The sequence below is a fragment of the Caenorhabditis remanei genome, chromosome X (assembly GCF_010183535.1).
Source record: "Caenorhabditis remanei strain PX506 chromosome X, whole genome shotgun sequence".
Taxonomy (NCBI): domain Eukaryota; kingdom Metazoa; phylum Nematoda; class Chromadorea; order Rhabditida; family Rhabditidae; genus Caenorhabditis; species Caenorhabditis remanei.
The window spans coordinates 18478898-18506187 of record NC_071333.1 but is presented as its reverse complement, the minus strand read 5'-3'; the positions used below and the strand labels follow the sequence as shown (position 1 = coordinate 18506187).

At 39.8% G+C, this 27290-nt stretch overlaps 8 protein-coding genes across 8 annotated transcripts; 3 read left to right on the top strand and 5 right to left on the bottom strand.

Moving 5' to 3' along the window:
• Positions 1-932: 932 nt before the first annotated feature.
• Positions 933-1971, top strand: GCK72_025741 (uncharacterized protein; the record flags this gene model as incomplete). Its single annotated transcript, XM_003105424.1, has 4 exons — positions 933-996; positions 1059-1160; positions 1221-1321; positions 1831-1971. The coding sequence occupies 4 exons, from the start codon at positions 933-935 to the stop codon at positions 1969-1971; spliced, it is 408 nt and encodes a 135-aa protein (XP_003105472.1).
• Positions 1972-2830: 859 nt separating this feature from the next.
• On the top strand, positions 2831-3784 carry GCK72_025740 (uncharacterized protein; the record flags this gene model as incomplete). The annotated part of the gene is made up of 5 exons (XM_003105518.2): positions 2831-2894; positions 2945-2998; positions 3047-3132; positions 3185-3284; positions 3333-3784. The coding sequence occupies 5 exons, from the start codon at positions 2831-2833 to the stop codon at positions 3782-3784; spliced, it is 756 nt and encodes a 251-aa protein (XP_003105566.2).
• A 494-nt stretch (positions 3785-4278) lies between these two features.
• On the bottom strand, positions 4279-5045 carry GCK72_025739 (uncharacterized protein; the record flags this gene model as incomplete). Its single annotated transcript, XM_003105491.2, has 4 exons — positions 4279-4437; positions 4483-4689; positions 4739-4867; positions 4962-5045. The coding sequence occupies 4 exons, from the start codon at positions 5043-5045 to the stop codon at positions 4279-4281; spliced, it is 579 nt and encodes a 192-aa protein (XP_003105539.1).
• A 2064-nt stretch (positions 5046-7109) lies between these two features.
• GCK72_025738 (uncharacterized protein) lies at positions 7110-8726 on the top strand (the record flags this gene model as incomplete). The annotated part of the gene is made up of 5 exons (XM_003105482.2): positions 7110-7198; positions 7544-7661; positions 7711-7868; positions 8430-8478; positions 8535-8726. 5 exons carry the CDS (start codon positions 7110-7112, stop codon positions 8724-8726), a joined length of 606 nt encoding a protein of 201 aa, XP_003105530.2.
• Positions 8727-9313: 587 nt separating this feature from the next.
• On the bottom strand, positions 9314-10158 carry GCK72_025737 (uncharacterized protein; the record flags this gene model as incomplete). The annotated part of the gene is made up of 5 exons (XM_003105597.2): positions 9314-9362; positions 9405-9520; positions 9587-9669; positions 9735-10016; positions 10077-10158. 5 exons carry the CDS (start codon positions 10156-10158, stop codon positions 9314-9316), a joined length of 612 nt encoding a protein of 203 aa, XP_003105645.2.
• A 1477-nt stretch (positions 10159-11635) lies between these two features.
• GCK72_025736 (uncharacterized protein) lies at positions 11636-12763 on the bottom strand (the record flags this gene model as incomplete). The annotated part of the gene is made up of 2 exons (XM_003105535.2): positions 11636-12514; positions 12596-12763. The coding sequence occupies 2 exons, from the start codon at positions 12761-12763 to the stop codon at positions 11636-11638; spliced, it is 1047 nt and encodes a 348-aa protein (XP_003105583.2).
• Positions 12764-13316: 553 nt separating this feature from the next.
• On the bottom strand, positions 13317-18759 carry GCK72_025735 (uncharacterized protein; the record flags this gene model as incomplete). Its single annotated transcript, XM_053736462.1, has 10 exons — positions 13317-13430; positions 13716-13988; positions 14039-14371; positions 14449-14924; positions 15289-15444; positions 15506-15757; positions 15804-16246; positions 16711-17551; positions 17602-17885; positions 18569-18759. The coding sequence occupies 10 exons, from the start codon at positions 18757-18759 to the stop codon at positions 13317-13319; spliced, it is 3363 nt and encodes a 1120-aa protein (XP_053580028.1).
• A 1728-nt stretch (positions 18760-20487) lies between these two features.
• GCK72_025734 (uncharacterized protein) lies at positions 20488-23084 on the bottom strand (the record flags this gene model as incomplete). Its single annotated transcript, XM_003105483.2, has 11 exons — positions 20488-20567; positions 20622-20768; positions 21088-21413; positions 21462-21797; positions 21854-22082; positions 22125-22344; positions 22398-22492; positions 22540-22658; positions 22704-22804; positions 22849-22952; positions 23000-23084. The coding sequence occupies 11 exons, from the start codon at positions 23082-23084 to the stop codon at positions 20488-20490; spliced, it is 1842 nt and encodes a 613-aa protein (XP_003105531.2).
• Between the last annotated feature and the right edge of the window lie 4206 nt (positions 23085-27290).

Here is a 27290-nt window from a genome sequence, read left to right as displayed (position 1 = left end):
AATTACAACAACGTCGTTGCTAAGCAATGTGAGCATGCACACCGGGGCCGGATTTGAAAGTTTCATGCTGCCTTTCTTCATGAGCACATAATTTTCGACACAATTTCTTGTAGTATCTGTTATTTTTGTTGACTATCCTTGTGTGGTCACAGCTTAGGTATTTAATCTTTCATTCTTCCTAATAATGCGTACATCTTCTATAATAACAGTCAAATTTCAATAATGGTTCCAACATTCATCAATATGAAGATAGTTTACAGGCATTTTTATTATGACATCATTTTTATGTCCGATACGTTCCTCCATCATTCTATTTCATCTCATCTGACATTTTCAATGAACAAAAAACGTTTTTCATTTTTTCATCCCCCGACGCCTCGCTTGTCCGCTATTCTATTTTTATAGCTAATCGAGGACCAAAATCAAATTTTTCCTTTTCCCTAACGGAAATTGAATGCATAGGATGACTGGTGTTCGTTATTATTACTCCAAAAAACTCTCCTTCTTCTTTTCCTACTTCCATAAATCACCTGTTCCTTCATTTTTTTTTCAATCAATTTTTTTCAATTTCCTGAGAAAATAAATTTTGTGACTTGACTTCTGCAACAAAAACTGCTGGAAAATATAAAAACATACTTTGAGTCATGTGACTTTCAGATAAAAATCAAAGTTCTAAACTTTACTATCGTATAAAACACAGTTCGTGTATCCATCTCTCGTCCTTTTCTCTCATTTCTCTTCTCCCAACAACACTTTTTTATGAATGTGTGTTCAATGCTGGTCACACCTTCCTTTTACTCTCCCCTCTTCTTCCTCTTCCCCCTCAATCATCTTGACTTGTTGCAATCGCGCTATACCGATAATCTTTGAATCCCTAGAGCTTCTAATTGCTAAGAGGCCTAAATTATTTTTTCCTATTTGCAGTTTTGATCATGGCTGCAAAGGCTCCACCTGCAAAAGCTGAAACTCCACCGAAAGATTTTGCAATCACCTCGGGTACGTTAATTAACGTCACATTATATGAAATTTTTATGTTAATTATATTTCAATTATTACAGCACCATTCTACACCGACTGTCTCTGCTGCCGCAAAAACTTCGAATCGTTGAAGATGACTCTGCTCACCGGCGCCGCCAAATCAAGAATGAAGGTTCAAGATGGTGAGTTTATTGCTTACATTTAGGAGAACAAATAAAAATATAATTATATATAAATTTCAGCTATGCAAGACCCAATCGTGGTCTTCTCGCGTCCAGAGAAACTCGACTGCGAGGACTGCGAAGGCCTCAAAGTTCGGTTTAACGAACTTCTGGCTTCGATGGTAAGCTTTCGTCAATTTGAACGATCGCACCATGATAATGACGTCCATCAGCACACTTTTAAAAATTTCGAGAAAAAAACGTTTAAAAAACGTCTAAAAGTCGAAAATTATAATGAAATTTAATAGTTCCTTCTGTAAACTACGGTAGCTCTCTATTCGGCAGTATCGAGTGACGTCATTTTTGAAGTACGGTACCACAATATCCGAATTGACAGATGCTTGGTCAGAACTAATTTTTATACCGATTTTAATAATACTAACAAAGGAAGTCTTTGAAGAAGCGGCCAAACGATCAAAGAATTTAGCCATATGTACTTTCGACTCCGGGGAGTACATTTCTGCTATCAAAATTGGCGAAATGTCTCTCAAAGATTTTGCCGGTTTTGACTGCAGAAATGGACTCCAGGTAGTCGAAAGTACCTGTAACCAAGTTTGAAGTTTGAAAGCCGCATCTCCAGACACATTACTTGTAAAACTTCATTTCCCAACTTTTATTATTCTTCTTTCAGTACCTCATCGAGAAGGACCAAGAGGGATTTATCAACTTGACCTGCATCGTTCCAGCCGCGTTGTACTTGATGAAGGGAACCGCTCCAATGAATCATCTCATCCCTGCTCAATACCAAACCAACTTCCGTCTCATTATTTAGGGACCGGCGGTAAATGACACACATCTTCTTAATTTTTCGTTTAGCGCATAATAATCCTAATAATTTGTTTTTGCTGTGTGTGTGCCCGTCCCAAATAATAAATATGATTCATTGCTTTTTCTTAGTTTGTGTGAGTGTTTTTGACATTATTTTATTGAAATTCCCTAGGTTTGGGTTATTTCTTGGATATGTTGCAGATTGAGTTCATTTTAGGTTGCATACTGACACAAAGCACCAATTGTGCAGAGTTTTCAGTTTCAAATTCAAAAAATGATTTCAGATTCGCTCTATTGACAATAATCCTCTTTCGATGTTTTTCTGCACGCCGCATATTCCAATATTTTATCATGTGAACACAAGTTGCCGCTCAAAGACCATTGGCGTTTCGAATACCATTTTCTCATGGGAAAAAACAGAAAAAAATCTCTGTTGTTTCGGCTGATAAGCCATTTTCGTCAATTCTCTCACATACAAAGCGAACTGTGCGTCGGCGCGGTGGTGTGCTGGCATTCAGTTCTTTTTCACACAACACGAACAACACGACACTTTTTCATTTTCCTCTTTTTTAGATACTTGTTTTTGTGGCAGCTGTGTTTTGTTTAGCATAAATTGTGTGTTTTGGATTATTATTCAAATTAGCATTACTTTTGTGGGAACTAACGTTGTGCAGGTGCAAGATAGTAGAATTTTCAAAAGTATTTCATATCGATACGTTATCCTATGTTCAAAAAACTGTTCGATTTCTTTTTTTCATACCGCTTTTACATTTTTCTTGTCTTTTTCTTCTTTTACTTTTCTTTCGACTTTTTGTTCCTTCATATCAAACAGTTACAGAGTTCAAATTGGAGATCAGCCAATAATGAATAGACCTGCAGAAGGACATGAAGAACATGGCCAAGTGAAGAAAGTTTGTACTGGTCTCGGTGAGTCACAAACTCCCTCACCAGACTAATTATCATTTTTCATTATTCAGAGAGACCAGAGAAGCCGCATAAGGAGCCACTGGACATGAATGACACCAAAAAATGTAAACTTCTAATCAAAAACTACTATGATTCAAATAATTTATTTTTAGACCCTCTTCTGAGCGTCCACTACGAGGAGAAAATTGAAGCATTGGGAACCGATGCGGAGATTAGTGAAGAAGTCAAGCACCTTGCGGTGAGTAACCCAAAAAACTGACTCAGACGTCCCACAAATTTTCTTTTTCCAGAAACTTGCTTCATATCACCAGTGCCGCGCTATGTTGCTGTCCAGACAAATTGGAAACGCCTACTTTGAACCTGTTGTCCACAAAAAGTCTCTTGCTGCAGGTAAAATTAGTATGAAACCCTTGTTCAAAACTTATAAACTTTTTTCAGAAGACTGTGTGCTCTGCGCCACCGAGGCTCTTCATGAACGCGGCTTCTGCAAAAATCTGACCAACACCAAGCGTTTCTCGATGACATTTGACAAACTCAATCAAAGTTACATCGATAGTTTGAAGGAGTGGCATAGACTTGATGTGGAAGTTCCAGCTCGTCACTTCAGAGATCAACAGGTCACAAGATACAATCGATTCGGGACCGCTTTTGAGCATTTGGCACAAACTGGCACCTTCGTTGTTGAAGATCTCCATAAGAAACTTGCTGACATGGCAACTGAGATGAATCAGGAGTACAGAGAGCTCAGAGGTCGTCTGGAGCAAAAGGCGAATGACGATGTCAATACTGTGTTGAAAAGACGTACCGTTGCAATTGAGGGCTACAGACAGGGATGTGCGGAAATGGATGCGAAAATTAGAGCGGCTGCTGCATCAGAGATGGAAGAATAAGTTTGGGTGGGGAATAATTTATTTGGTTGTAAATTTGAAAAAAATTTTCACTGCGTTTTTGTACTGAAGAATCGCTATATTGTATCGCAGAAATATGAGTCATATCCCAATTTTCACGTTCGTTGTTTTTTCTCATATAGCGGTGTCATTCGTATTTTAATATAAAATAAATAACTTTTATGACAAAGTTTCTTTCATTGAAAGTAAGAAGGACAGGAATAAGACGAGATCTTACGGTATCCGCAAAATAAGTGTCTGAGGGTGGGAGTTAGTGAAATGTAGACAATGTTTGGTCAGGTAACACAATTAATGGGTACTGTAGGTAAAGACGGAAAAGAAAAGGATGATTACGGTATGAATCGGAAAAAGATAAGAAAACTTTTAAAAAGAAGAGAAGAATGAAAAGAGATGGAGTACGGTAGGTGTCGTGGTGGAAGGAAAAGTAGCTAACAAAAGAGAATATGAGAGGAAAAAGAAGAGGTACTGTAAGTAACTCATTCCATCATGTCCATGGTTGAATGCGGTTTTGGTTGTGGCCCTGGTGCTCCCATATTTCCCTTCTTTCTACGGCAAAACTTGCGATGTTGAGTCCAGTGACCTTGTTGACACGGCACGCTACAGTAAGCTGTGTTCCAGCAACAGTGGTACATTGCCTGAACAATATTTTTGTTATTGGGATACATTCTCATTGTGCTCACCTCCTTATCACACTGCCAGCACCATTGCTTCTTTTTAGCTGCCGCCAATTCTTTGCCTTGTTTCTCAATCAATCTGTTAATTTCCTGTTGGAGACTCTCATCATGCTTCTGTTCCAACTCCGCTTTTGTGGCAGCCAACTCAACTTTGAATTGATCCATCAAATCTTGCTTGCATTTCTCCTGGTCAATCCGGAATTCTTCATGGAGCTGAAATAAAGGAATTTTAAAAATGTTTGGTTTATCCTACGGTATATACCTTTTCAGTCAGATCAACCAGAGCTTTCTCGCGAGATTGATGGTAGTCGGTGAGCCAGTGTCGTTGAAGGTCCACAATCATACGCCGCATTTTGTCATCAACATACAAATCGCCAAGCTGACCAGTCACCTAAAACAAAAGAATTCGTTGAAGAACTGAACAAACAAAATTTTACGATTGCGTGCTGCTGAGTCATTTACCATCTAAAAACTTAAAAACTTACACTCTGAGTTTCAAAATCCGACGGTACCGACATATCATTAAATTCAATTTTCATATCCTGCAGAGTGCTATTGCCATTAGCCATTCTAAATTTTTTTTTGTTTCAGTAGAAATGATGAGTCACCGAAAGGAAGCATTCAAAAATAAAGATAACAAAGTACAGAAAGGTTAAACAGTATCACAAAACACTCCACAAGCCAAAAAAAAAACAAACGAAGCTCCAATATGCCATCTGTTTACAATTGCATTCGGTTGACTCGACTCCCCTCGGGGTCTATGTGGTCTGTTCCCCCCGCTGAGCGGCCTCGGTCGGCTCGGTCGGCCCATCGAGTATGTAGAGGGGGAAAGAGAGAAAAAAGAGCGATAGGAAGAAGGAGGCGAATAATGTGATGGCAGAGAATCAATGGTCTTGCCCGTGCGTTGGATATTGGACGTGCGGGGCAGCGAGTGTGCGAGAAAACGAATGTGTCCCCTTCTAATTCTCTCCCCGTGGTATACGGTGAAATGCGAGAAATATATTAAAACGGGTGAAGAGATACAAATCTCTTACCTGCTCGCAGCTTTGTATATTGTATCTCACTCTGATTTTTAATTAGAAAATGGAGAAATGGAAAACAAGGGACAGATTTGAGATTTTTGGGGGGTAGGGACCCAAAAACTAAAATAAAAGGACAACGTACAAACTACTTGAGTGAACAATAAAAAATACTTAGCAACTCGAAAAAGTTTCTACCTGAACGAACATTTGGGAAGTGAAGTCATTAAAAAAAATTCATGCAGGAATCCTGTTGGATTACGGTAGCATGCCCTCTAGAAAAATTGAAAAGAAAAAAACGATGACTCACCGGAAAGGAGCCTATCCATTAATCTGACAGCATACATGATCGATGATATCTATTTATTTATACTGATATCTTCTATCATGTAAACCGCCAGATAATCACGGATTTCTACAAGTCGCGGCTGGCAAATATATAGAAATAGAATCAGAAGAATAGAATTGGCAGAAACTGTAATACTTTTTTCATTTCTTGTTACAATTGCAGCAGGACGCAATTTTTTTGGGATGGGCGGTATAGAACATTTCCGGGGATGTAAAATAGAACAATAACCATTTGTTGCAACAGAAATTGTATATTGTATAACGGTTTCTATCGAAAAGCCTGCAAAAGTTTTATTGGAGGTACTGGGATATTGAAAAAAGCACTGAAGGGCTCAAAAATGAAAATTGAACTACAACAAACAAAATCTATCACAATTCAATCCAGTATACATTGCCATATACACATAATCCACATAATTTCTGTTTTCCTCTCATTTTGAATCTCTTTTTCAATAGGAATGCTCTCATCCTGCCTGTTTCCGTTAGATAATTGCGTTTAGGTTGAATTACTAAACGGAAAACTCTATCAAAGTGTATAAAAACGGTTTTTTCTTCCAAAATGAGTCATCTTTTATCATGATCCACCTTCGAACCCATTATGTCATCAGCTGATAAGGATGGTGCGTAGGAAACAGGTTGAGATAGTTTCCTGTTGAAATATGTACACTATAGAAAATTATGTTTAGAAAATTACTTCCTTCCGTTTCAAAATAGCGGAAGCTAAACGTTTAAAGCATTTAAAAAAAACTTAATTATATTTTTGCATTTTTTGTTCGAAAAAATATTATTCTTATAACTTTCATCATTCTTTTGTGTTCTATGCTTCTCCATAGTTCATTCTTCTCATTATGCTGTGAATCAAAAGAAATTCTTTCGTAATAACTTCCTTATCTCCCTTCCATCATCATTAGTTCTTTCTCAAGTGTCCTTCTCGCTTAGCCCGTCTCCCTCAACACACTCACTCGCATCTCATTATTCTTCTCTCTTCTTTTCTCTCTGTTTTCTCCACTCATCAACACAAATACACGTTTCGCCGCGGACTCTCACGTGCACTCACGCACACTCACACCACTCTCTCTTCCTCTCCGCCGGGCCTCTCTGCAGACATTCGAATAACAACAAGGCTCCGATATCCCGGCGTCTCATTGTTTACCGTAAATCGTCAACAAGTCATGTGTTTCAGTTATTAATTTTCTTGAAAAACACGTGTGCTTCTTGTTTTTTTTTCCAGAAAAATGATTGAAAAATGATTGATTAGTTTCAGAGATGGGTGTAACTCAATCAAAACGCCACCCTCGCTTCTTGTCGTGCACATGGGAGGACTTTCTTGCTGATATGAAGGAGGTCAACAGGAAGTAAGCATTTTTATTTTTTGGAATTTCAGGATTCTAATCTAATTTTGGACATAAAAAAAGAAAAAAAATCCATTGTTATTAGACAGACAATACTTATGATCGATGTGTCACAATAAAAACTTGATGTTTCATAGAAAAAAAGTCAGAAAGAATTATTTTTATTCCTTTTTTCCTATTCATAATGCCAGGCAGCATCGCTGCATATATAAATTCCTTAGGCTTGAAATAGTCATCATTCTGAATTCCCTTCGCAAAAAAGTATTTCATAATCCAACACCACATGGTTGCTCACTTTAAATTTGCCACATGACGGAAGTTACTCACTATCTAACAATTTCATTTCAGTTATCGCAGTCTTCTTGTGGAGAATGACGAGTACCTCGCGTTTGCTCTCCGAACAATAGACTTTGAGCGTGGACAGTTCGAGAACTGGAAAGCTGAGATCAAGATTCTCTGCTGCAAGGTGAGCGCGTTCCTGATTTGAATAAATGTAATCTGAATAATAATTCCAGGTCAACCAAGTGACTAAGCAGGTTGTGCGATACAAGGAGCTCTCATTCCGGGAGTTCTTGTCAACGTATGACTTACACAAGTTGATGGTCACCACGAAGGAAAGTAGGAAGAGGAGTGTGGACCCCATGTCGACTAGCCAGTTCATCTTGACTCAAACGTTAGTTTTTTTGAATTGCTGACTGGGAGTAGCTCCGGTGGCTTAGGGTTCTGCCTAAACAGTATTTCGCATAAAAATAGTTCGAGAGATGCGACAAGACAAAAAAACCGTCGGTAGCATAGAATAGTTTGCATCCGTACCATAATGTTAGTGGTTATAAGTTAATAGTTGCTTACACGCGGCTGGGGAAACTCAGACATCTTTTTTCAGGATTGTAACTTAACTTATGGCGAAATCGAAAAGTTTCCAGAACTTCCCAACTATAACACATTTAGTGGAACTTCTCGCAAGAAAAACCATTAATGGCTAGGATAAGGTACTAATGTGGTCTTAATTCAGCACGAACACCTTGCCCATTAGGTCCGGGTGGTCCCACGGGGGCAGGTGGCCCCATTTGTCCTCACCCCGCTGAGCCAGTGGTCATACTTGACGCAGGTTGTCCAGGTCCTCCGAGAGTTTCGGGTGGTCCAGGACGGCCTGATGTACCTGGAGCAGGAGAAGAGTATAGCTAAAGCACCGCCACTTCCAATTACACACCATACAACACCTTATTGATTTCAGATCCGACGTCGAAGGTAACTGTGTCATCTGCATGGAGAATATCAACGATGTAAGTTAATTCGAAGAACTACCAAGTCTTCTAATTCTCAAAATTCTTCGTTTCAGCTCCTTCTTCCCTGCCTTCACGCATTCTGCATTCGATGCATCGCTGCCGAAATGGAGTACCGCCACGACTTCTCCTGCCCAATATGCAAAACTAAGATCAGGAACCCCATCGAATCGTCATGGGAAGTTCCCGACGTTCCAAACCAATCAGAAGTGAACGAATACCTCAAAGAGGTGGCAAGAGATATGTAGTTAAGAATGTATTCTAACCCAAAAGCTAACATTAAATTCCGAGTTCAAAATCATTTCTAATTCATTCCCCCGTCGCGTCTCGGTTTGTAAATTGTGTTCCATACATATTTATTCCAGTTTAACAGCAAAAAAGTTCAAATCAAAATAGTTTCCCGATTTGCCCCCAATTTTTTGAACATATTTCAGATTTCCCATTGCGGTTCATTGTGCGCATAGTAGTATCGTATCTTGTGAGTAGCTCACAATAAAAAATCTAGTGTGGACTGTGCAAATCCCCTTCTTCTCTAATTTCCATTAAATTTTAGAAACTATTTTTCTGAAACTTATTGAGAATCGTCACTAGAAAGCTTTTTGTACCGTCGCACTCCTCAGGTCCAAATTCCAAATGTTTCAAGTTATTGCGTTAGTCACCCATTGCCATGTACATATACAAATGCTCATTTTTTCCTTTATTCTCGGTTTAACAAAACGTTCAATGTATATACATAAATATTTGTATTTATATGAATAAATATATGAAATACCACTATGGATAAAAGGATTGGCTTCATTTCGAAAACAGATTTATTAAGGATTAGAGTTTCGATTCATCGTCCGGCCAGCTTCACCAACGCCAAATATCCAAATGGGATGCATCTAAACAAAAAGATTAACAAATTCGATTACCAATACACCAACCTGCAGTCATGGATAGGAGAGTTGATGGCGATTGCGAAATCCCGACATCCTCCTTTACACAAGCCAAATAAATCATGACACTGCAGTCGGATTAGGTCCCAACCACACCCAGACGCCTAAAAGCAAAGATTAATTCATACATAATTAATTTAATTTTAATTTTAATTGTTTTGGAGCAGCACCTGAAAATTCTCTTTGTCATTGATCAAGCTCAAGTAAGTAGCATGTTCCAAGGTAGTGCCACTCCTCGAAAAGTCTGGAAGTTCTGAAACATTGAATGATTTGCGGGGAATAAAAACTAAATAAATAATCGCTAGTACAGTTATTCACCTCCTTGTTGCCGTTCTTTTTCATTTCCAACACTTTCAGTTTTCAAAGAATTCAAAGAATTTCCTGTCTCACGTTTTGGAATGGGTATCGCATTGGGAAAGAGTGGAGAGTTATGCGGGGATGAGATGAGTGATTGCTGCTGGAGATGTTGCTGTTGTTGTTCAAATCGATTGGAAGATTGGAGTTGTTGTAACTGTAGTTGTTGTTGTAATTGAGAATATTGAGAGAAATATGGATTGATCTCATTGGTCTCAGTAGCTGGTATGTTGACAGCAGCGAATCCTAAAAAAATGAAAACGAGAAAGATAAAACTGTAATCTGCTATTTGTTATAAGAACCAACCTGCAAACTGCCAAGGCGATTCCGCTTCAAAGAATTGAGATGTTACTAATTTTAAACAAAGGAATATAAGGAAGAAAAACATATTGGAAAACATGTACAAAAATCTGGTCATGTCCTTGGTACTCAGCTCAAGTGGGTTATAATGAGTCTTATGAATCATTGTGACCTTATTTTGAGAACTGACGTTTCCTAAATCGGAGACTTGGTCACTTCGAAATGATCATGTATTGGAATGTTCTATATTTATTGGCAAGACAAAATAAGTCAATTGCGTTGAAGAAAAAAGAGAAGAAATTAACGACGAGTTCCGTCCTCGAAGAAGATTCCTCCGTCGATGGCGCAGTACTTGGGGCAGATTCCCTTCTCTCCTTCGCCTCCTGGATTTCCAGCTGGTCCTGGTGGTCCTGGGTTTCCATCGGCTCCTGGAGCTCCTCCAGGTCCTGGTGGTCCCTTTGGTCCGGCCTCTCCTGGTGCAGCAGTTGGGCTGGCACCGTCTGGTCCTGGTGGTCCTGCAGGTCCTGGTGGTCCGGCTGGTCCTGGAGCGGCTGGCTCTGGGTAGGTGCTTTCTCCGGCTGGTCCATCCTCTCCTGGTGCTCCGGCAGCTCCATCGTTTCCAGGGGCTCCTGCTGGTCCGGCTGGTCCTGGTGGTCCTGGTGGCGATGGTGCAGCTGGGGCTCCGGCCTCTCCTGCTGGTCCGGCTTCTCCGGCTGGTCCGTCTGGTCCTGGTGGTCCGGGTGGTCCGGCTGGGCATGGTTGGCATGGTGGTGGTGTCTTGGCCTCACATGGTGCAGCGGCTCCCTTCCCTGGGGCTCCTGGTGCTCCTGGTGCTCCAGGCTTTCCTGGTTTTCCAGGCTTTCCTGGGGCTCCTCCGGATCCTGGTGGTCCAGGATTGCAGCATCCAGAGCATCCACCGCCGGCAGCTGCTGGAGCAGCATCAGCAGCACCTCCAGATGAATATCCAGCCTGTCTTACTGTTCTGTTTACAGTGACTTCATGGACGTTGTTGATCTCAGACCACATATCTTGCACCGATGTCTGAAAAAAAAATGTTTAGAATTCTGTTTCCAGATGAGTTGTAGAGAGAAACCTTGCAGTAGAGAGAATCCCTTTGCAATTGAGTTTTAGTGTTTTGCACATAAGAGAAGATGAGTGGTAGAACCAAACACAACGAAACAGCAGCGGTGATGGAGAAACCGACTGCCGAATAGGCAATCAGGCGGTACGCTTTCAGACGAAGATCAGTTGGAGAATCCATGGTGATTCTAGAATGCCAAAGCACGCCAGTTGAATGATTTTCCTTCTGACACTCTAGGTTTTTATACTACTTCTGTGTTTGTTATGAATTTGCGAATCCGCCAGTAGTAAACTGGTAGTTCTATCTAGATAAAATATGATGGTTTGGCAAGATAAAAAATTTTAGCGTGTTCATATATGAGAGATGGTTTTCTCCGATTAGTTACACCTAAAGAACGCTCTAACTAGTAATTTCGAAAATGTTGTAAAAATTTATTCGAATTCGGAAAAATCTAAAGCTACTGGACCAAATGATTATCAAATTTTCATCTGCGTCGAGTTCCATCTTCAAAAAAGATTCCTCCATCGATTGCACAGTACTTCGGACAAATTCCTTTCTCCCCAAATCCTCCTGACGTCCCGGGTTGTCCTGGACCTCCAGGATTTCCATCGCTTCCTGGTCTCCCTGCTGGTCCAGGCGGTCCCGGTGGACCAGGTGGTCCTGATCCCGCACTACCACCTTGCCCATCAGGCCCGGGAGCTCCCATGGGGCCAGGTGGGCCTATTGGTCCTGGTCCAGCCGAGCCAGTGGTCATACTTGATGCAGGTTGTCCAGGTCCTCCAGGAGTTCCGGGTGTTCCTGGTTGTCCTGGGATTCCTGGTGGTCCAGGAGGGCCTGATGGGCCTGGAGCAGGAGAAGAGTGTAGGGCAGGTGGACCCATTCCTCCTGGAGGTCCAGGTTGTCCTGGTGGACCTGGTGGACCAGACGGTCCTGGTGGGCAAGGTCGGCATGGCGGTGGAGTTGAAGCTTGACAAGGGGCAGACGCAAATTTTCCAGATGCTCCAGGGTTCCCTGGTGCTCCCGGTTTTCCTGGTCTTCCATATTTACCAGGGCGACCTGCTGGTCCGGGTGGTCCAGGATTGCAGCAACCTTTACAACTACCGCCAGAAGTTCTTGGCGCGTTCACAAATGAAGCTGGTCTAGTGTTTCCATACCCCCTATTGCCTCCTCTCATTCCTCCAATCGGTGGTCTTTGATTGCCTCCATTATTTCCTCCTCTCATCATCGGTGTTCTATATCCACCGCCACCGTTACCCCTGGGTCCATAGTTTCCGCCAGCAGTTGCATACGCACCACGAACTGTTCGGTTATGTGGAATATCACTGAATTCAGTAAGGTCGAACCAGATATTGTGAACTGATGTCTGGAATGATTTATTATTAGTATTATAACAGTGTAAAACAAATCTTGCAGAGCAAAGTGCCTAAAAAAAGTGTAAACTCACTTTGCAATGCGTCAATTCTTTCGAGATTTGAAGTTTCGTGTTTTGAACGTAAGAAAACATCATAGGAAGCGTGACGCAGAGTGAAACAGCTCCAATTACAGAGAACACCACGGAAGAATAGGCCACAATTCTAAACATCTGGAGTTTCGTGTCAATGTGAGACTCCATGATGTCAGGAGTCTGAAAATGAAGTTATTCTGAATGACTTGTTGTATTTATAGTGTTTTCCGGGAGAAATACAAAGAAATCGCTTTTTTGAAAGCGAAAAGCAAAATGGTTTTTGTTCACTTACTCTCCTTCGCTAATGCGTTATAATTGGTGATAATTCTTTGGTTACGGTTCGTTAACTTGTCGTGACTTACAATAACAAAAATGAATAATAACAAAATAATTTATGTGAATTAGATAAAAAGGATATATAAAAAGAGAAAAAGAATTCAACAAATGCCTTATGTTGCCGGAAAAGAGCTCGGACAAGCTGTAATAATTGAGATCAAAACATGCGTTTGAAAAATAAGAAATCGATAAAAAGGATGAACTTAAAATTTAATAAAGACCGGTTGTAGTTGGATATTCTACAAAAGATTAAGACACACACGCTATACAATTAAGTTATTTTCGGGATTTTTCTGGGAACAAGTTTTTGGAAAGTTAAAGACAAGTAAGAGTTCAATAGTCGTGGCAGTAGTGAATAAGAGTTATATCATAAATCATCATTGTTTTACACTTTCAACATCTTTCCATGGACGCGGAGTCGATAGAGGCAAGTGAATGGAGCACCGTAGTTGCTGGTCACCTCCAACTCGACGAACTTGACCGGGAAGTTTGGCTTATGCTGAAAAATCGATATATTTTATGAAATACTTATATGGGGCTGTTCAGGTCATGTGAAAGTGTATTTTAATACATTTTTTCCTTATTCGAAAAACTATTCTTCACAGATCTCAGTTCACATCATTTTTCTCATTTTTTTGCATTTTTCAACGTTCTTATATAGAAAAGCGAAGAAAAAACTTGTAAAAAATACATGTTTCACCACTCGTGAATTAGGTAAAATATGTATTAAAATACACTTTTACATGTCCTGAAAAACCAAATTACAAAAAATCAAGAAACATACCTTAGCCAAGAAAAATTGAAGTGGTGGTCCGTCCAAATCGTAGGTGTAGTCACCAATCAACACTCTCGACTCCAAATCATCAATCTGCTTGTATGCCCAGACAAGAACTCCGCGTGGGGCACTGGAACGGTTGCCTTCTGGAGCGACTTCCTTGCCGATGTGCTCGTAGCTGATGCTAGAGACGTCAATGTAGTGCGACAACTCCACAGCAATGTAACCGCGGCCATCTTTGAAGCACCAGCATTCTCCAGGGAAGAGGGACTTTGAGTTTCTCTGAAAATGTTTGAAATAATTCATTAAACCACTTTAACCTTATATCTCACCTGAATGACAACTCTTGGGGAGTACTCGTGGTAGTAGATGGGGATATTCCAGAACTTTTCAAGTCTAGTGTAGCTCTTGTAGGTTTCACTGCATCTTGTGGAGATGACAGCTCCACCCGAGCTCTCCAGTGCATAATCCACTTGGCCAGTCTTGTCGGTATCATACTCATAGATGAGTTGACGGATGATCGCTTCCAAGTGATTGTTGTCGTACTGCATGTTGTTGTTCTCCACTTTCAGTTTGTTAATAATGGTGTTGTAGTTCTGCTCAATCTTCTCGGTCAGGTCTTGTTGGAATTGAGCGGATAACTGGGCGGACAACTCGGCGCGTAGCTAAAAAGTTTCTTTTAACAATCTTTATTTTGTATGTACAGAACAGAAAAAAATCAATAACTTGATTAGTATATTACCTTATCTGACACCTCCTTAATAATAGCCTCCTTATCAACAGTCTCAACAACGTTAGTCTGATGGATAACAACTGGATCCCGTGGCGGGACTGGGAGTGGGATGGGCTCAGGTGCGGGGGCGGGAATTATCACTAATTCTTGTTCCTCGTCTTCAACTTCTGGTTTCTTCTTCAAAATTTTCACTTCTTGTTGCTCTTTTGTGATTTCTATCTCGGGAGTCGGTGTGACAGCTTGGGGGATCGGAATCACTTGAACAACGTCTTCTGGAGCGTACTGACTGATTTTGACCCATCCGCGAGTGATCAAACCAATTGGGTAAGTGACAAGGAAGCACGCCCACTCAACAATTTTCTGGATGACGAACACTGTTGAGTCGTAAGTCCATCTCAATGCAGACCAGACGGGTTTCAAAAGGTTTTGATAGTTTCCAGTGAGATATGTGAAGCAACCAGCAATTGGGGTGTAGATGTAATTGTCTGAAAACAAAGGGATAGACGTGTTGGACGATTATTTGGCTTCGGGACATTTTGCCACCGGGCATTTTGTCACCAGACGTTTCGCCACTAGTAATATGAACATTTGAAAAGTTGATTAAGCTAATTTAGATTAATATACTCCGAAGATAGAAATCAAAGAAACATCTTAGAGGATCTCCAGTTTTGCCCTGGGTCATTCCTTTGTAAGTGAAGTTTTTTCGTTGTTTTCAATCTTCGTAGGATGTTCATCTTGATTAGTAAAAGCTAGTGATATGTTTTCTTCCTATAGAGCTTTCCAAATTTTCCTATCACTGGTGGCGAAACGTCTGGTGGCTAAATGTCCCGGTGCCGACTATTCACTTACAGAAAAAGTTGGCTGATCCATCACGGGCACTCTTGAAGGCGGACACCACGGCAGTCTGTGAGTTGGTGGAAAAGTTTAGCAATCTGGTGAACATCCAGGAGAAGAAATTGTAGATTCCGGAAATACCATCGACGACCAAGTTCTTTGTATTTTTGGCTAAAACAGAATAAAAAATCAATAATTTGTGTTTTGTATTTCCCCCTTTCTAAGAACATACCAATCCAGCCAATTCCATTTGATGTGCTGTTGTAGACACCGTTGGCAAATCCACCAATAGACTCATAAGCGGAGGCAAAGTTTCCAGTCAAGAAATACCACAAGCTTCCGGCGAAACGTTCGGCACCGGTGACAACTGAGCCAAGGAATTTGGTAACCGCACCACATCCGCTAGCCAGCAGACCCCAGGCATACTTTGGTGCGGTGGCAGTTCTTCCGACAATCGGCTTGATGACGTTGTAGCTGTCGAAGGCTAAAAATCCGATTATATGTCTAGTACAACAACTTGTTAAACTTACCCATATCATAAACATATTCCTTTGCCATCCACATGTAGTGCTTAGCATGGTTCACACCGTTCAACCAAACTGGAACCGCTGGGAGCTCACCATCCGGAGATTTAGAGTCATTCGCCTCTTTTTCCAATTTCTGAACTCGAATCGCGGTGTTGTCAGATGTCAGGAATCCGAACAGGAAGAGAGCGAGAAGAAGAGCAAGGAGAAGTCCGAGAATCTGACACCAGTTGAACTTTGAGGAGTTTTTGTTCGTCAGACCGCTGAAGAGTCCTCCAACGTAGGAAGTCGTGTCTTGAACAGCGCCGGTTAGCATAGCAAAGACTATTTGGTGAGATTCTTTGATGGCTGAGAAGAAGGATGCGAAGAAATTGTAGATTGAAGCGCTCCAGGAAGTGGTGAGGACTCCGACGTTGTCAACGTAGCTTGGTGCAGGTTCATCGATATCTCTGAAATGAATAAAATAGTATTCTTGTTGCAAAATAGCATACTTGCCCGTTTCCTACAACGATCTAAATGACTATTTGTTAATGTAACGCGGGCTGGGCTAAAAAGGCTTTTTTGGACATTTTTGCATATAAACGACTTGCAAACCGGGCCGGTCCGTAACTCGCTTAAAACTGAATATTATGAGCTGAAAAATAGACCAAAATGTAGATCTCGGCAAGTCCTCTGTCTATGTCCTACTACGAACCGGATTCGTTAATGTACCACGGGCTGGGTTAGAAAGGTTTTTTGAACTTTTCAGGCACTTTTTCCCGGCCCGTGGCATATAAACAACTTGCCATTTGGCCCGTAGTAGGTCACGGGCATAGAACTTGCCGGGATCTATATTTTGGTATATTTGTCCGCTCAGAATATTGAGTTTTGAGCGAGCCCGGTTTGCAAATATGCAAAATACTGATAGTCTTACCTGACATGAATTGCTTCCATTGGCATCTGCTGATAGTTGGTCACCTTCATGTAGGCACTCTTTCCATAGTCGAAAATTGTGTACCAGATGTGTCTTGCAGCATAGAAGGGAAACAAGATGATGTATCCAATCCACGACAACAAAGTCTGTAGGGTGCTTCTCTTTTCGTCTCTAGTCTCCCAGATGTAATCCAACTTGTTGATACCTCTTGGGATTAATGGAGTTGAAGTGGCAGCAAGATCTCCGATATCAAAAGTTGGTTCGGGGGTATGCACGTGGCTTGCTCTGCTGCGAAGTCCATATTGGGAGAGTGAAGTATCGATTTCCGGAGTGTCGAACGCCTTCTGAAGTCCATCCGTTTTGAGTATTCCACGTGTACTTTTGAATCTGGGGGTTACGGATCGTTCCTTGATGGTTCTGGTTGTGATAACAGTTGGAGTTCCGGTACCCGAAGAGCTTTCACCTGCACCAAATGGAGAACTGGAGAATACTTTGGCAGTGATTCTAGTGATGGTGCTTGTAGTCGTGATTGGAGTCACCCGACGAGCTGGTGAACGAGATAGTCCTGCGAACGTACGACTCTTCTCCAATGCCTGAGATCTTGTTGTCACTCTACTAGCTCTCTCAGTTTCCAGCTGATTCTTGATTGACTTGTAATCATACTGCTCCACACCACCGTTGCCATTCGTCAGCATTCTGTACGGTGTTGTGACAATGAGCCAGATGATCTCACAGAAACGGTAGAAAAAGTTCGCAACTTTCACTCGGAACGGATCTTGACGGTTGCGGATGAGTGCGGTACGGTAGCGGTTTTCTTGGTATCTGGCGTAGCGGAGTTTTACTAAAATTATTTGAACCTTTGATAGTTATTCCAAAGTTTCTAGAACTCACCAATCTTGATCAAGTACAAGAAATAATCCCAGAGTGTGAAGGTGGAAATCTTGATGACGTGGTAGAAGGCCTCCAGAATGTAGGTGATGACGTGGAGAATCAGGTACACTGGGAATCGGAGAATGTAGAGAAGTTGTCTGCTGAGACTAGCCGCTGAGTAGTGCTCCTGTTGAGCCAGAGTGCCGGGCGAGGTGCCGCCGGCAAGGTTGGGAACTTCCCAATGGTCCGGCAGTGATGGGTCGTAGATTTTGCTATAGGCGTATGTGTAGTTGGTTGCGTATGGCCTGGAATGTAAGTTGGTTGTGGATAATAATAGGAGAACCGTTTAGAACCGTTTAAGATAATTGGGGAAGCAATACATTTCTTAGACTAAGAAGTAACTGAAGGTAAATCACAGGCAATAAGTCCGAATGACCTTCTTCCGTTCGCTCCAGTCATTTGATATTCTAGGGTTCTTCTTCTACAAAGGGAAAGGAGTCTTATTGGTGTATACATATTTGTCGAAAGCTTCTACGGTGTGAAGTACAAGAGCAGCAATACACACAAACAGTTCTGTCAAGGTGGCCGAACCTACAGCGGATGTTATAATGCTCTAGGCCAGCTAATGGCGGGAAAAAAGAAATCTGAACTAACAAGGGAAGTCTCTGGTGACGCGGTTTTTAAACATTCTATAAATTTGGTCATAGGTACTTTCAACTACAGGGAGTTCATTTCTGTAGTCAAAACCGGTGAAATGTTTTTGCGAGCCAAGTTATGAGCTCTCAAACATTTCGTATTGTTCTGATTTTTTCATGGAATTCGAAATCGGTATAACCATATGAAAAGTGTGAGAGCTCATAATTCGACTCACAGAAGCCGGTTTTGTTTGCAGAATCGGGCTTCACGTAGTCGGAAGTACCTATTACCAGAATTATAAATCGTTTGAAAGTCGCGTCTTCAAAGATTTCTCTGGTAAGAAAAAACTTACAGATCACCAGTGAGTGCATCCAACTCCTCTTCGGTAAGCCGTGGGGATCTGGCGTTTCGGACTGGTGGTGTCAGCAGCAACTTTCTGCGAACCTTCGCAAAGATGTTTGGGGAACTGCGTCCCGATTGAGTTGAAGCGAATTCGGACTTCCATTCGTGGGTGTCGAAGTCATTATCAATTGAAGGAGGCATTTTTGCCTGAAAACACAACAAATAAGAAAAATTTGAAGAGATAAGGAAAATGATGCGAAACGGAGCGGGGATAGCACGGGAGAAAAGTTTAAAAAAAGAAAATTTGTTGTAAAAACTAAAACTGTATCACACAAAAAGTTGCTTGGTTTTTTTTTTTCTTTTGTTTGATTTTAGAGAATTGAAGACAATGTGCATGAATCATACAACATAAATCTGTATACTTTACAAAACGAGCAAACACTTTTGTCGAGTTAAGACAATAGACGGGGTTTGAGAAAATTTGAAGTGAGAAAATTTAGAGGTGGCGGTGTCTGGACCGAGTTTACATTTCCCAGCCTTAGGGATTGAACGGATATTTGAACGGATATTTGTTTGGTTTTTGGCGGGTAAATTTTCAAATGAGAAAGGGGAGAGGGAGGGAGGGAGGGAGACACCAAAGAAGAGAGACAGAGGAATAATAAAGCGAAAAAAACAATAATTGCAACTTTTTCGAAATACCACGAAACAAACTTTTGTTGTTTGTGTGTGTGTATGTGCATCTCTCGTAAAATCTCTCACTCTGCCGTACTATTTCGAAATCGATATGTTGTTTGTGAGAGAGGAGACGGTGAGGGGGCACACCACACACAGTGTTGCGTGTGTCGATTTAATGGTTTAGGTCAGTCACCCTCTCATCCACCCTTTCAATCGCCCATCGTATGGGTGCAGGTGGCGGACGGGTGGAAATAGTGTGTGAGTGAAGAGACGCAGAGAATGACAGACCAATGATGAACGGGTAGAAAGAGTGGAGGAGTTGAGGAGAGTGACACAGTGGCAAAGAAAAAACGACTACTACCTCTAAACACGTAAACAGACGCTATAGGCAACACGCGATGGCCAACAAATTGGTGGGTTAAGAAAGGCGAGTAACTGTGGAGGGCGAATCGTAGGATTTGTATTTGTGTGTGTGTGAATGTAACCTTGACAGAATGTGTCACTTTTGCATATGGCGTGTCGGCGGGGATCAATGGGTGACAAAGAGAGAGAGAGGGGAAGCAAATGTGTTGCGGCTTCGACGTGAACACCACATGTTAATGAGAAGCAACATTTGGTTGATGGTGATCACTACCAACTTATTTTTGGATTGGAAAATACTGGAGTAAATACTGGAGTATTATTGAAACAACAACATAATCATGTGGCTTTAGGTGTTTGGTGTTTAATTTTTCAATTTCAGCGGAGAAAGAAATAACAAACAATCTTTGAATTGTTGATTTTATTCTGAGCTCTTCCTTATGATTAATATGGAAATTTATTAATATAACAATGTGTAAATCAACAATGGGGTTATTCAGGTCATGAAATTGTATTTTTATTCATTCACATTTTTTCTTCATCACACGAGCATTTCAGCATTGTTCCCATTTTTCCCATTTTCCGACTTGCTTGTGTAAAAAACTGTAAAAAAAGGAAAAAATTATGTTAAAAAAACATTTTTCACCGTTCGTGATTTTTACATGACCTGAATTACCCTATAAGAACATAAAAAATCCAAAAAACCCATCAAATCCAAATCAAGTCAATCAGATTTTTGATGGGCACTCAAGTGTAAATAAATCCGTTTGTCCTTCTTTTGCAACATTGCCCATTGTAAAAAACTTCCACAAAATTATTTATCTGAAGAAATCGAAAAAAAAACAATTTGATATAAAGCTAACGTGGGAAAAATGCAACAAAAAAAAAGGATTTTCATAGCTCCTCGTCCTCCAACTCTGCCTCCTTTATATCGGCTTCAATTTCTTGTTGACGTTTCCACTGTTCGATTTTGTCTGAAACAAAACAAAACAAAACTCAATATCTCGCTACAAGCAGATATATCTTACAAGTATGGGCACAACAGAAATCCATCCCACATCTCGAATGAACACATGAAAACGGCTTCTGACATTTCACTCCACCCATCGCATCGCAAGTCTGTGGGGTATCATCTGCTTTTCTTAACACATTCCATCCATCGGGACAGTAATCTTCTGTAAACAGTGCGGGGGTTGGATTAGAAAAAAATATGAGAACTAACCTGCTTTGCATACACTGTATACTAAGTCAACCAAGCATGTTAGCAAAATAAAAGAAAAAAGGATGAATTTCATATTGAATCGAACAAAAGGAAAGAAACTGACCCGATGGATACGGGAAACGGAAAACTGAGGAAAGCCAGTAGAGATAGTTATCTAACGAGGTCGCCCTAGATTCTGGGGCTGACATGAGTTAAGATCTCTCACAATTTTGAAAAACTGAATAGAAATTAGTTTTTTAAACTTTTCATCTATTTCAAAATCCATAAAATACCAGTAATAAAACATATCACAAATTTCCAAGAGCCTCCACCACTAGTTGTGGTTGGTATAGTGGTAGAAGATGTTGATGTACTTTGAGTGGTTACTGTAGGTGTAGAAGTTGTAGCAGTAGTCGTGGCGGCCGAGGTAATAGTGGTGCTGGAACTCGGGTTAGCAGTTGATGTTGTAGTTGCTTCCATTGTAGTAGCAGTTGTAGTAGTCACTGTTATTTGTTGTATTTCAAATGGCACCACTGTTTTAGTGAACATTGAGAAGTTGGAAGAAATAGACATGTAATTTCCAATGGATGTGACATTAGTTACATTGGCTCCAGGGTAGCTGTAATAAGGGCAGAAGTTGGCAGTCACAATTTAAAAAAATCCATACCTATAGTTCACTGAGCTATCTCCATTCGTCATTCCTATCAGAAGATTAACCCTGTCTGTCGGCGCCCCACCAAAATCCATATTGCTCATGTTCAGATGGAATTGGAAGAGTTGATCAGCCATACCAAAGGTATAAGAAAAATTTCCGCTGTCAAGTAAGTTATCCCAAACAGTTGCAGAAGTAATCAACCCCTTTCTTCCATCAAATGGCTTTTCCCATCCATCAAAATTATTTCCACTGTACAACTGAATTGTGAGGTTTGCTTTGTAAAAGTACATCGTGAATTTGTTAGTGGGGATCAGTTGTGGCAGTTGATTCTGTGAGAATTGTGGCACTCTGAAATGAAACCATTTTCTTAGTATATCAAGTCTCCAAACTTCCAAACAACTCACTGCCACGTCATTATCCTTTTCAAATACCCTTGGGACGGTGTTTGCCCTTGAAATGCAACATATCCGGTGGCTGATAATACCATGTCAAACATCAACCGAGTAATATAAAACTGATTGCATTCAGGGCATGCAAATGTAACCGCAGCTTCTTCTGGCCAGTAATCCGAGAACCCATGTGACGTCATGGTTTCCGGTGTGGTCACAACAAAGGAATAGTTGTTAGAGATAGCTGGAATATTCAGATTACAAAAAAACCCATTTAATATGCTACCCGATGCATCATTAGCAATAATGTAAGCGTTCGAGCCATATCCAACATAAAAATTGACGATTGAAACGAAGTTGAATGGACAATACAAGTTCTTAGTCTTCAATTCGTCTAAAGTTCCTATCAGAGCGGATGTCTTAATATCGGAGCCGTTGTATACGTAATAGTTGCCCAGATTCTCGAGAGAATCTGTCTGTGTGTTCTGGGCAAGTGTGAATATAACCTGGAAGTCTGATGTTACTAAAACTGATAAATTTTTTAAATACAATAGGTTACCTGAGATCCGTAAAACTTGAGAAATTGAGTAGACCCTATATCGGAAAGTTTGAAATAATCACCCGTATTTTTGTTGATGGCCGTGTAGGCTGATACTGAAATTTTATTCTGCTATAACTGATGACATAAGAAAAAAACTTACAAGATCTATACCAATAATAAGTCATGAATGACGCTTTAGCAACACTTTCCACCTGAATTTGACAGGTGCCAGCTGTACACCAATAGAAACTTTCAGCAAGTCCTCCGTAGTCATTGTAACTAATTATAAAAAATTATAATTTCAAAATATGGACATGTAATTACATTATTTGACTACCCAAGCTGTTGGTGACTACGATTTGGTCTTGTTGGGCAATGTAGTAATCCGTTTGTAGCTCGAGCACATAACCATATGGAATTGAAAACTGAAAATTATAAAGTTCAGAAACATCATCTTGCAGGAACGAACATTATAAGAACAAGTGGTTCCTGCAGGTATTTTAACAAGATCTTTGTATCCGTATGGCAGTATTCCTACAGGAGTTGAAAAGTTTATATTTCTGGAGTTGCAATCTGAAATTTTAAAATTTGTGAAGTAAATTGAAATCTATAAAACTTACTGTCAGCATCTGCATAAACATTTTTAACTGATATCAAAATCAATACAGTGGAAATCAAAATTCTACCAAAAAGTCTTAAGATCATATTTTCTAATTTCTAGAGTAGCAAGTGAAATGCACCGAAAAACGTGATAACAAAAAAATGGCGATAAGGAAAGCGATGAAAGCATTGTAATCACATTCCGGACAACTATTCTATACTAGAATAGTGCAAAAATCGTGATGTTGCAGAGGTAATAAAAAGTTTTGAGCATAGGTTGATCGAGGTTTACATTTTCTGGAATTTGAATGTTTTTTGGAATTAACAAAAAGTTGAACATTTGAACCTAATAATCTTAATTTAAAAACCAGAGTTCAAAAATTCAACTAATTTTCAAAATGCACTCTTCGCTCGTCATCAAGCACAAAAACAAGGAGACAACTCCAATTTTCATAAGAAAGAATCAAAACTCAACGTATTCTTTCCGAATCCAATCGAAATAGAGAGTATGATGAAAACTCACATCCAGAAGTCAATGCGAAATGCAAAGAGAGAAGAATAATTGAGACGATGCGAACATTATGAATTATTTCCGTTATTCCTTCACTCTCTTCTCATCCATCCGTTTCGGTTCTCATTATTTCATTTAATATAATCTTTCGTCTTTTCTTCTCCGGCTTTTTTTGACCTACCTGGTTTTGTTAATTTAGGTTTTCTATTTTAATGAGTTTTAATATTAAAAATTTGAATTATAAGTCATTTTTCTGTTGTCTGTCGGACCAATGTTACTCTACTCACAAATGGTTTTTTTTCTTGTTTTCATATTCTTTTTACGCGTTTTTTCATTTTTCTTGCGTGCCCATACTCCTAACTATTCCAATATTCATAACAAATTTAGAAATCTGTCCTCCCTCGTGCTCCCTCATCCGAATTTCCCATGTTTCAAAATTCTGATATTTAAAAAGAAGATATCTTTGGTACTTTTTATTTTTTATCTTCACAACATGAAAAAGTACGACGTGCGCATCTTTAGTGTGGTTTCTTTTATTTTCCTTATGTATATATGTATATATTTATATTTTTTCTTATTTTCTGCAATAAGACTTTCTCTAATATACTGCATCGTCTCACCACTTTGTACAATTCATTTATTTCGGTTGGTTGTGGAGAAAGAAAAAGAATAAGAACGCTTATTTCGAATGCAAAATTTCCTTATGCTTCATCGTGAAAAATTAGTTTGTTTTTGAGAAAGGGGGAATAGGGATACCCGTCTTCAGGAGAAATAAGAAAAAAAGCGTTAGCCCTCCCAAAAAATGAAGCGATGATGAATAAGAAGACCTTCGAATCTGAAATTTTCATCTAGATGACAAAAAACAGCTTCACTTTTTTTAATTCTGTTTTAAAAGTTTTACTACTTGGCATTTCTGGTGTGGCGATGTGTTTTAGTGATGAAAAGTTAGAAATATAAAAATAAGGCGTGTTGAATAAGGTTACAGGATATTTTTCTATGTTTTAAGAACAGGATAATAGTATAGCTGAATCATTCTCACAAAGAAACACAAAAAATTCAATCAATATTTTTTTAGTCAGGCTAGTCAGATTTCAATCACCCCATAGAAATAAAAATAGATGATCAGTAGGTGTTCAAATTTCTAAAAGTGCACCATCTGCCTAGAATAGGTTTAATACCAAAACTCTCGAACAATAGTGGAATGATTAGGTAAGAAAAGCAAGTCAGACTCCATTCTCTCCTTTCTTCTGCCCTGCGTCCATGGGAAATTACTCCATTTCTTATGCGATTTGTATGTATGTGAATGTGAATGCGTATGTGTCTCCTCACAATCCCAAAATCATTCCCTCTTTTCCGTTAAATAGAAATTGTTGGTGATAGGCACATTTGCGTCGTGGCCACCACCTTCTCGAGCACACACTTCGGCTCAAATCTTATCAGATTAGAGAGGATTCGTTTGTCGATGGACATCTCGTCTCGCTTTCCCTTTTTTCATTAATCTCCATGGCCACATGACACATCCAACCGGCATCTATAGATGAAGATTACTAGATTACACATTTTACGAGGACTATTTGTTTTCAGTTGCTATCTTTTGTAATAGTTTTAGTTTCAATAGTCACTTTCTCAACTTACTCCCATAATCTCGGTTCAAAAATCAGAGCGCTGTTTGAGGATATAAATTTGACGCGTTTTGTTCCACAGAGATCTATTTCGTCTCGTCTTATGGCAAAAAAGAAGAACAGAAATTTGAAGTAGACTAAGAGGCTCGAAGATTCCGCACTCTCTTCACACTTTTATTCAATAGGTCGCCAGTCAACACTTTTCTTCCGCATTCGTTCATAGATAGTAAAAATTGGAACTTTCATAGATATTTAATAATCAAACGTTTCAAATTTTGGACCGTTGGCCCGGTCCGACCCGGCTTCAAGGAAAGGTACCAATGTTTTGCCATCTTTTCAATTTTTTTGTAATTTTTACATTCAAAAATCCAATTTTTGATGCATAAACAACTTTTGATTGACTAGGGAAGGCCTCGGGGTGACCGTGGAGTTATGGGTCGTGACCTATATCGTTGGAAAGCTGAAAAAACGCTGATTCCAAAAATATATTCAGTTTTTGCCCTCGAGGCCTGGTATTCGAGAAAAACGAGGTCAAAGTTTGGACTTCTGACAAGTCATTACCTTACCGACGTGTTAAAAATATCGGCAGTGTGGCGCAGGTGTGAGTGAGGCGGTGTGGCATGAGGAAGGGTGTGGGTTCGGTCCCGGCCACGCGAATTTTTTTTTGCATTTTTTGTAATGAACTTTTAAGATTCTTTGACCAGGTCTGTCTCAATTTTTCAAGATTTGGATTATGTTTTATTGATTTTCAAGTAAAAATAACAAAATTTTTAAACAATTTTTTTTCAAAAGTTTTCAAAAATTTGTCCATCATTTGATGGTCGAAAAGTGATGAAGTACTCGGAAAATTTTTCTCGTTTTTTCTTGTTTCAAATGGCTTATATTCGCATAGGAATCAATAAAACATTATCCAAATCTTGAAAAGGAGAGACAGGCCTTGCTAGAGAATCTTAAAAATTCATTACAAAAAATGCAAAAAAAAATTCGCGTGGCCGGGACCGAACCCACACCCTTCCTCATGCCATACCGCCTCACTCCCACCTGCGCCACACTGCCGATATTTTTAGCACGTCGGTAAGGTAATGACTTGTCAGGGATCCAAACTTTGACCTCGTTTTTCTCGAATACCAGGCCTCGAGGGCAAAAACTGAATATATATTTGGAATCAGCGTTTTCTCAGCTTTCCAATGATATAGGTCACGACCCATAACTCCACGGTCACTCGGAGGCCTTCCCTAGTGAGTTCTGAAGTATAGTCAAAAAATTCGACATTTTCATTTTTTTGAATTTCAAATCGCGGCCCGTGACAAATTAGGTAATAATCGATTTTTCTCAGTGTTCTTTTTTGAAAGTATCTCGAAAAATGTTTTTCTATTTTCGAATTTTTCCCGAAAAACAAAATTGACACTTTCACTTTAATCTTTTACGGATACATTTGATTCTCGTATATATTTTCCTAACTAACTAACTAACTTTTTTTCAGTTTTCACTTCACATTTGAACTCCTTAGTATATGTAGACAAAACCAAATCAGGAATAGAAAGACAAAAAACTATCATTTCCGTTTTTACTTCTTTCCTTAAAGCCGTGCCCTCTCCAGTAGTGCAAAAGTGAAACCCGAAACGACGTGCACAAACTAACTCTCGGTGGTAGTTTAGTTCTTCCGAATACTCTGAAGCCTTTCTATTCCCCAATTAATTGGCTCCAGTTTCAATAAAGTTTTTCTTACCCTTTAGAATGGAAAAAGTAAAGTACAGCGGCAACCGGGTAGAGAAATGTTTGAACCCAAAACCTTTGATGAGCATGAATATAATAGTGAGTCTGAGTTTTTTTTTAGTGTTTCCCCCAGTGAGTTTCTTTGGTTGGTCACAAATTTAGAAGACTAACTTCAATCTATTTTTAAGTTCTTTGCACTTCACTGTTCACATATTTAGTACGATTCAGTGAACTTTTGTATTCTAGCTGTTCATAGTGCTATCCACTTTTTGGATCTCTTCTTTGATCAGTTCTAGAATCTTGGTTTTTTTCAGAATCTCAGCTTTTTGTGGTAGAATAAAGTCTTTGTCTCGTTAATTCGTTCAATTTTACCCAGCCTTTCTTTTTTTTTTGTGAGAATGGAAAATTTTTCTGAACAGAAACAATTTTTGTCTATTTCTCACCAGACAATTTCAGTTGAAA